General features: G+C 47.2%; 1 protein-coding gene across 1 annotated transcript in view; it reads right to left on the bottom strand.

Moving 5' to 3' along the window:
- The window catches only part of FANCI (FA complementation group I), a 40,890-nt gene that overhangs the window by 1,594 nt on the left and 30,246 nt on the right, over positions 1 to 9,050 (bottom strand). The window contains exons 28-37 of the mRNA XM_054041988.1: positions 8,033 to 8,084; positions 7,072 to 7,199; positions 6,837 to 6,905; positions 6,596 to 6,686; positions 5,865 to 6,049; positions 4,506 to 4,562; positions 4,365 to 4,424; positions 3,466 to 3,549; positions 1,860 to 1,955; positions 499 to 624 (exon numbers count right to left, since the gene is read on the bottom strand). Of these exons, the coding sequence (XP_053897963.1) occupies positions 499 to 624; positions 1,860 to 1,955; positions 3,466 to 3,549; positions 4,365 to 4,424; positions 4,506 to 4,562; positions 5,865 to 6,049; positions 6,596 to 6,686; positions 6,837 to 6,905; positions 7,072 to 7,199; positions 8,033 to 8,084 (948 nt within the window). The remainder of the gene's footprint in view (positions 1 to 498; positions 625 to 1,859; positions 1,956 to 3,465; positions 3,550 to 4,364; positions 4,425 to 4,505; positions 4,563 to 5,864; positions 6,050 to 6,595; positions 6,687 to 6,836; positions 6,906 to 7,071; positions 7,200 to 8,032; positions 8,085 to 9,050) is intronic.

Below are 9,050 nucleotides of genomic sequence, written 5' to 3'. Positions count from 1 at the left end.
GGCCAATACTAGTCTATAGTCTACAGAATGCAGTACGAGTGTCACTGAGTTAAGAGAAATCTATAACCACTGACAGTCCTAAAGCCCTGAATCATTAAGAGTGTAAAGGCACAAGTCAAACCTGATTCTTTTCACCTGTGCTAGAAAAATCAATAGTTATGGGGAACACACAGCAGAATGAATATGTGGGCTTTTCTAAAGTACTGTATATAATGTCTCAGTTTAAAATAAAACTGGCATCTTAAGTGAAAGCTAGATCAGGGCAAAGTGCCATCCCTGTGACATGACACTGTGGTGCTTAGCTCAGCAGAGTGGGGTCTCTACCATTTTGCTCATTAAATGGGCAGATAGTAGATTAGGGGTTCCCCTGTAAAGATGGAACTAGGGTAGGCTCACTTTACACTGATTTAACACATGCCCAAGGAAAGCCCAACCTCAGCTGGATCTCAGAGAGAGTGGCCTCCGTGAGCCCTGGCATTTGCTCTTGTGAATTCTGACCTGGTCATTGGCTGGTTCATTCTCAGCATCTTCAGTGTTGTTCTCCTGCAGCGCACTCTCCAGCGTGGACGCGTTGATGCGGAAGTCCCGGGAGGTGCTCAGCTTCATGTACTGCATCAAGTTCACCTACCGTAACCAAAAGAAAATGAGTATTTCAAGGCTGATTGCTAGGAGAGAATGCTACAGCATGAATACCTGTTGTAATGCAGCTTTCTACCACTGCCCGCTCCTCTCCTTAGTGCCAGGGCAGAGTCCTAGCTCACCTTCCTCCCAATAGCAGTGTGTGACTGGGGCAAAGTCTAGGTGACAGACTGATGTTTTCACTCTCCTTTTCTTTCATCCTGGGTGTGTTCAACATCCCCTGCTACCACTTTCAAAGGGACAAAGCTACCTACCTTATGGGTTTTTTAAGGAGGTAGGAGCAGGGCTGGCTCTAGGCACCAGCAAAACAAGCTGGTGCTTGGGGGCGGCACATTTTTAGGGGCGGCATTCTGGCACGGGCCATGCCGCCCCTAAAAATGTGCCCCGGCCGCCCTAACTCACCTCCGCTGCTGCCGCTCACACGCCGCTGCTCGCCCTCCCTCCCAGGCTCTCAAACCCAGGAGGGAGGGGGAGATCCCGAGCGGCCACAGCGCGCAAAACAGCTGTTTCGCGCGCCGCAGCCGCTCGGGATCTTCCCCTCCCTCCCGGGTTTGAGAGCCTGGGAGGGAGGGGGAGATCCCGAGTGGCCGCGGCACACGCGCTGCTTCTCCCTCTCCCTCCCTCCTTCCCAGGCTTGAGAGGCTGGGGGGAGGAGGCAGGGCTGGGGATTTGGGGAAGGGGCGGAGTTGAGGCGGGGCCGGGGGTGGGGTAAGAAAAAAATGGGGGGGAGGGGCGGCCAAAATTGTTTTTGCTTGGGGCGGCAAAAATCCTAGAGCCAGCCCTGGGTAGGAGTAGGCAGGAACCCTAAATGTGTATATTACCCTGATGTCATCTTAGCTGAGAGCCTTGGCTAGGAATGGTTCTTTCACACCACTTGAGATGAATGGGCAGAACAATGGCATTAACCCTTTCAGTTTCTACTCAACAAGAAAATACAAAATGATTAAGTCGTCAGAAAGCTTATACTTCTCCAAGTGCCTGCATTGATGCCAGCTGGCTGAATGTAACATCAATTTAGAATAGAAAGTCAGGCCAGGATTTGTGAGAAAGTTGCCATGATGGTTAATTTCTTCTATGGCAAGTTGCATTGATAAGCGCAGTAGTAACATTCATGTAGAAAACCAAGTAGAGGTACGACAGCCTTTCACACTGATGTTGCTTTGTTGTATGTCTGTCATCTGTCCTTCAGCCACAGACTGCTGGAGAGGAGGGCAGATTACCTTTGACTTTTTGGAGAGATGGATAAGGAATTTCTCATATTGCTCTATAGCAAAAATCAGGTTTGGGATTGGCTTGGTCTCCCGAAGCACCTTGGCCTATAATACAAAAAAAGGAAGGTTGGAAGTGAACTCTGAAGGTTCCCATAGTAAACTTAATGCAGTGTGAGCAGCCCAGGTATGTAACAATGCACACATTCATATGAATCTCAAATTGCAGCCATCAGCCTGGATCTCCATAACCGAATGGAAGAGATTTAAAAACCTATTTACCAAAGTTGCCAATTGCTTAAAGGCATTATACAGAACTCCACTTTCTCATGTCAAGGGACGTAGTCATGGAAATGGAAGGGACCTCGAGAGCATCACATCCAGCTCCCTAGGCTGAGGCAGGACCAAGTAAACCTAGACCATCCCTGACAGGTGTTTGTCCGCCTCCCTTGGGAGCCTATTTCTGAGCTTAACTACCCTTATAATTAGAAAGTTTTTCCTAATAGCTAACCTAAATTTCCCTTACTGCAGATTATGCCCATTACTTCTCATCCTACCTTCAGTGAACACTGTGAACATGATGCTTCATTACTGTAATTCTAGCCCATCTCTGGTTCAGACAACCCCAGACTGTCAGTGAACTACTTCAGTACCACACCACTGGCACCATCCCTTCCCTTGTAGCAAGTATCGACTCCATACCAAACCTTGCCAACTTAGGTTCAGGATTGTTTCTAAACTGACTGGATCAGGAGTACCTTTGGAGCAGGTATTCCATGGTACTTCTCCAGGGCTTTGAACTCTTTCTTCTGACCATTCCTGAGCTGAGTTTTTCCATTAGGCAGCACCCATTTCTGACTCTCTCACTGCATTTCTGCTCCATTTATTTTCTGTTATGACCTTAATTTCTAATAACCAACCAGGAGACAGCATCCAACTCCAGGTAAATCTGCTGTCCTTAGCAGCATCACCTTACGTTCAGGGAGCAGTGAGGAAGTCATTGTCTTTGCTATCCTCACTGCTTTTTATCAGCAAAGCACTGGTTCACTTGAATGGCACAGGAGTGTCTGAAATTTGACCAGCTGTAAACTTAACAGCAGATAGCAAAATGCTTTTGATGAATACGAAGGGTCACGCACCTTTAAGCAGTGAGACTAACCCTCCAGTTCCCACTCTCACTTTTCCAACTCAGTCACTTTCACTTGCAATTATTGATCTAATTTAGTCAAATGAAATGCTCCATCTTTCTCAAGACACTCCACCAGCACATTGAAACAGAAATGTGCTAGTATTGCCAACCCCAAATGTTCAAAATAATCAGGCAAGCACCAAAAAAATCAGGAGATTAAAAAAAGAGTCAGGTTCTTGGCCTTGTTTTTTGAGCCTTTAGGGTATATTTGGGTTCTATTTTCAAACTTCTCCACAGCCAGGAGGGCTACAAACTTTGTTTTTACTTAAATGAAAGCTGAGTTTGTGGTATATTTACCTGCTTTCCAGAGACAGAGCTTTAAGAAAACACCAAACATCACAAGCGTCATGATAAAAATCTCAGGAATCAACACCACTGCTATATCCACTGCATGCAACCAGATTCTAACAGGGAGTGAATCAAGCTCACCATGACTGTAGCAATTGCAGCAGTTTCATCCTCTCTCTTCTTTTTCTTCTCCCCTGCAAAGCTCAGGCTTTCGCTGTGGATGTTCTGAAGGAAGAAAGCACAGGGCACGGCTAGGGCTAGCATAGGGCTAGCAAGAACAGCCCGTAGCCAAGTCATGGCAGACAAATGTCCTCTTTGCAGCTAGTGCAATGTTAACAGTTCACTGAGGGATTTGGAGGTTTATAAAAGTGAGAAGCTAATAGCACTGCCAGAGCCAGGGATAGGTGTTTATGCAAGCTTTCCCCCATTCCTCCCCAACTCTGCCAACATAGCTTAACCCCGAGCTACAGCTCCCCCTGTAATTCCAGCTCTGGTCTCCCCTACGTGGCTCTGGCAATGCCCATTGGTCCTGACCTGAAGCACCCTTTGCTCAACCATACTTAGACATATCTGTCAAAGTACCTTAATCCTGACCCACACCATCACCTGGAGCAGAGATTGCCAATTATATTAATGTCTGTGGTGTGTGGCTGTGTTGTATTTGGAGAGTCTCTTCCATTTGCTGTTAATAGTAATACCAAACTTGCCCAAAGAAGCCACATGTCAGTATCCACACGTGCATATAAATAGAAAGTGATCTAACACATGGCTTAAAGACCAGCACATCAGCCACTTCCCTCCCTTTCCCAAGCTGAAATCAATATTCTTGCTCTGTCTGCGTAGAAGTTTAATCCCTTCGTTACTGAAGAAGAATGTGTCTCTTGCCATGCTTATATAGGGTAAGCTGAAGTTTGGAATGATCACAGCCTCCGGGCACACCATGGAGGGTTCAGAAACAGGCACTGCTGATTTTCTCATTGTTCCTGATACCCCCCTTTCGTGCTGAAGCATGTGTTTCACAGGAAACTTAGCCCACTTACCTGTACATATGTGATGAAGGCGTAACACTGTGGAGTCAAATGGGAACCGGAGAGCTTCACCTATGAAGGAGCCGAGATACCAGTGTTATTCCTGACACAAGTGAGTGCGCTCATCCCTCAGCATAATAAGGTGGCACTCACCAGCTTTTCCAGCCTCCCTGAAATTGTGCCCAGGCCACTGCGGCAAACTTGGAGATACTGCAAGAAATACACAAGAGTGAGCTTTCTTCAGACACCTCCATTCATCCCCTGAAACCTGTCTTTCCAGGCAAGGGCTGGAGACAATTCACTCTGTGACATTCCTTGGCCCACTGAGCACATGGGAGAGGGAATTCAGACAAAAACAAAATGAAGACTCCCTGTGCTCAGAGGGCTAATTGCTTCCCCACTTAGGGGGAAGGGGTTATCCTTCTCCGATGCAGTCACACCTTATTTGGACATGGCAAAGTGAAGTTCCTGTCCTGTGCAAGTGTTAGGAGGCAAAGGAGGGATTGTGAGCAAGGGGGATGTTCACCGCAGTGCAGGCTAGATCAGTGGTTTTCAACCTTTCCAGACTACTGTACCCCTTTCAGGAATCTGATTTGTCTTGTGTACCCCCAAGTTTCATCTCACTTAAAAACTACTTGCTTACAAAATCAGACCTAAAAATACAAAAGCATCACAAGCCACACTGTTACTGAAAAATTGCTGCCTTTCTCATTTTGTCTGTTTGAAATTTGAGTTTGTACTGACTTTACTAATGCTTTTTACATAGTCTGTTGTAAAACTAGGCAAATATCTAGATGAGTTGATGTACCCCCTGGAAGACCTCTGCATACCCCCAAGTGTATACGTACCCCTGGTTGAGAACCACTGGGCTAGATGTTTCTGAGGTTGCCTTTGGAACAACCATACTGCACTGTATGAGTGCTTATAGGAAGAACCTCTGCAGCCCACACTAGTTAGGATGGAAGTTACAGGAACTATCAGGGTGTAAGCTAGTCACCAGTGGGACAGAGGACGCATTCCCCACACATCATGCATGTCACTACTGCCCAGGGGCATAGGGAATTCTTTGCCTTCCTCCAAAGCATCATCTCAGACTAGATGGGCCATTGGTCAGTCCTTATGTGCTAATTTCTACATTCCTAGGTGTCAAGCCATGGATGGGATGGGGTGGGGGTGGGGGGGAGTTGCATAGTGTGAATGACACATGGTTCTCCAGTGAGGGGCCTGCAAGATTACAAAGCATGCAAGAGTCACTCCCAGCCAAGGGCAGCAGCTCTACCCTTACCTACTAAGCAGGAGAGAGGCACCCTTCGTCTTTGCTAGCTGCTGCCACCACCTAGAGGCCAGGAAACTCATGTGCATGCTGCCACTGGAGGAGGGTGAGGATTGGCTTGACTACATCATGTTGACAGTCCCAAGCCGCAGATGAGCTGCCGCCACTGTTAGCTTGTTGTGGGGAATGGGCAGAGATGTTTAAATCCCATCCTGCCAGTTCAGCACAAGAGCACTCACATGTTTGATGAGGGAGGTGAGAATGGTGTAAGTCTTGCTAAGGCTTCTCAGCAGAGTGTCCACACAGCTCCCTGCAGGAAGGGCTGTTTGCACCAGCTCATGGTAAGCCGTCAGCAGTGTCCCCAGCTGCAGGATTATAGCCTTCTCCAGAGACTGGATCTGGCTTGATGCCTGAGAGGAGTCTTCTAAAAAGAGAAGAGATAGGTACAGCCACAGCACATACACACTGACGCTTTGGGGGAAGTGAAGTAAAAATCAGTGCACATTTTGCTAAAAGTGGTGCTAAAAAAGCGCCCACTTCTGCCCTTCTCAGAACTAAGATGTAATCTGCTCTGATCAGCTCATGGTAAGCCGTCAGCAGTGTCCCCAGCTGCAGGATTATAGCCTTCTCCAGAGACTGGATCTGGCTTGATGCCTGAGAGGAGTCTTCTCAGTTCCCAGCAATCAACACAACACTAAAGATGGTGAAATACAAATGTCCATCTTCATGTGCGAGGAGGGCGGGGAGAGAGAGAGAGAGAGTATATGTGTGGATGAATCAGTTTAAGGGTTGTCAACTCTTACATTTCCCTCCTGGCACCAGCACCAGCGAGGCGCCTTCACCATCTATATTGAGAAGCAGTCTTAGTAAGTTGGCTGTTCAAAATAGTGAGGTGTTTCCTTGCTACCTATCTCTATCTTTCTTTTGTGGAGCTCTATGGCCATTGCAAAGCAGAGGGCCATTTCATTACCTGATATCTCCAATACCAAGTGGTTCTTAAGCTTCTTGATCAGCCAGTCCACCTCTTCAAGGACCTTGTCTGCTTGAGCCAGGACCAGCAGCTAAGAAGAAAAGAGAAAGCAAAACAGGTTTTTGAAACATAGTTTAGCACATTAGAAGTTCTGCAGCCCACACGTACCAAGGCGAGTCTTGGCACCAGCTGCACAGTAGTAGCAGAGAGACTGGGTCTTACATATACTGTTCTAACTCACACAGGCCGTAGGGGCTGCTGTCTTGATGTTCACAATAGCAAAATGTGATTGATCCTCCACTTCCATATCCTGTGGGGAAAGAGAGAGACTCTGATAATCAAATCTTTGGATTCAGTCACATGCTGCATGGATTTGGGGCTTCTTCCAGGGATGCTGCTCAGACACACTCCACCTCGGCTTTGGCAGCACCAGGAGATGCTAAGCTTACACTGAGAGCTGGGGTTCTGGGCCGCACCTGATCTATGTCTCCAAGGTGAGCGTGGATATCCTGGGCGAGCTCACGCAGCAGGCCGACAGGGCTCTTGTAGAGAACGTGGAGATTGAAGAGTAGGGTCAGCAAACCCTTACAGCAAGGAGCATCCTCTGCAAGAAAGGAGAGGAAATGACAGTCACCAGGCATGACACTCCACTGGCTTTTCAAGGACTGTCAGACATCCTGCTAGGATGAGATCAAGCATGCATTTTACTATAGCCTACATTTTCAGGAGAGAGAGACAGCTTAGGCTGTACGGAGACGCACTGCATTAAACCCTTGTTAAAACACTGTAGTTACAAAAGAGGAGCTTGGAAGTCAGGCAATTTGCAGTTAAGGTTCCACAAACAGCCTTAGCTCTGACCCTACATCCCTGCCCTCCATTCCCCTTAGCTTATGATTAGTCAGATCAGGAAGTTAGAGACATGAGGTATTTCAAATAATACATACTTCAAGGGGGAAAATGAGGTAGATTGGACCTGTCAGCTCATAGGGGAATGGTGACTAGGAGGCAAATGCTACTGCACTGCAAGGTAAAAGGGGAGATGTTGGAATTTCTAGTCATCAGCAAGCAGTTGAGTGACCATAAGCCGGGACAACAAGTCCGAGAAGAGTGGCTATCTTTACAGAACAAAATACAGTCCTGACATGCTTACTGGAGGAGGGGAAGGAGGTGAAATTAAAGATTCACACCCACATTCAGCCTGCTAGAGCCACCAAAGACAACTCTAAACTGGCTCTAGCACATCCCATACTATTTTCTGCAAATCCATTGCATTTGTCAATAAAACAAGGCTTTGAGCTTGAACCCATCAAAGGGATGAACGGAAGAGGAACTCAGGAGCACAGTATCAAAGGCCCAAATTCAGATCTATTGTGAGCAGGTGCAACTCCATTGACATTAGAACCTCAAGTCTGAATTTACTTCAAAAATCTTACTCACCCAGATTGTTTTCCTTGCAAATCTTGACTGTCCAGGAGAACAACTGTATGAACTACACAAGGGGACAGGGGTTTTACATGAATGAAGTCACAAAGACAATGCTAAACTGAAAAAAATTGGTCTGAATTCAAGAAATACTCTCAGCACAATGGTAGCCAACCATCCATGGAAATCAGAGGCACCTCTAGCAGACAGATGCCCAGACAGGGTCTGTGGAGTTCTACACCTAGGAAGAGTCTAGATGCTTGTTTCAAGATGATGCATTTCACATGAGGGTCTGTGGTCTCCCCGGACACAGCCTCTTACTGAAGAGAAGAGTAACTACAGTCTACTCCATTTAATCCAAAGTAAGTGAGGCCTTCATGTTCCTGGCAAATTTTCAATATGGCCGTTGGCTGGGTAAAATTTGGTCTCCCTTACTCCAGCCCTTTAAACGTTGTGTGTGTGTGTTAGAGGGGCTAAGCACTCAACCATTCTTCCTTGAAGAGCTGGGGCTAAAGAGCCCCCAGTGGATCTGTTCCCAAATAGAAGAAACACCACACTTCAGCATGATTAGAAGCTACTAGTCAGGAGCCCAGGTAGCAGGGATACTGTAGTCCAGGTTTGAGGTGTGTGTGGGGCAGGGCCAGGACTTCTGTGGAAGGGCAGGGACTGCTGCAGGTCAGGATTAAGGTGCACTGGCAGAGCTATGCAGGGGGTCTGGACTGCCACAGCAGGAGGATGGAGATCAGGATGGAGGGGCTGTCTCTTTGTCATGACTGGACAGCACCGGGACAATAGGGGTAGGGGGCTCTAGGTGGTACCACAATACAAATAATAAAGGAGAATTAGTAGAGGTATCACAGGGAAGCATGTACAGCATCTGCCTAGATTATGCAGGGCTCCAGCCAGTGCTACTGCTCCCTCATGAATTTAGCCTTCCTAAAATGTGTCATTCCTGAAGGCATTCAGGGTTGTAGGCTAATGTTTGGCTGCCAGTTATCCTGGCAGCGTTTGGTCTGCTTGCAAGCACAGAGGG

This window comes from Malaclemys terrapin, chromosome 10 (assembly GCF_027887155.1).
Source record: "Malaclemys terrapin pileata isolate rMalTer1 chromosome 10, rMalTer1.hap1, whole genome shotgun sequence".
NCBI lineage: Eukaryota > Metazoa > Chordata > Testudines > Emydidae > Malaclemys > Malaclemys terrapin.
This window is presented reverse-complemented; position numbering and strand designations above follow the sequence as displayed.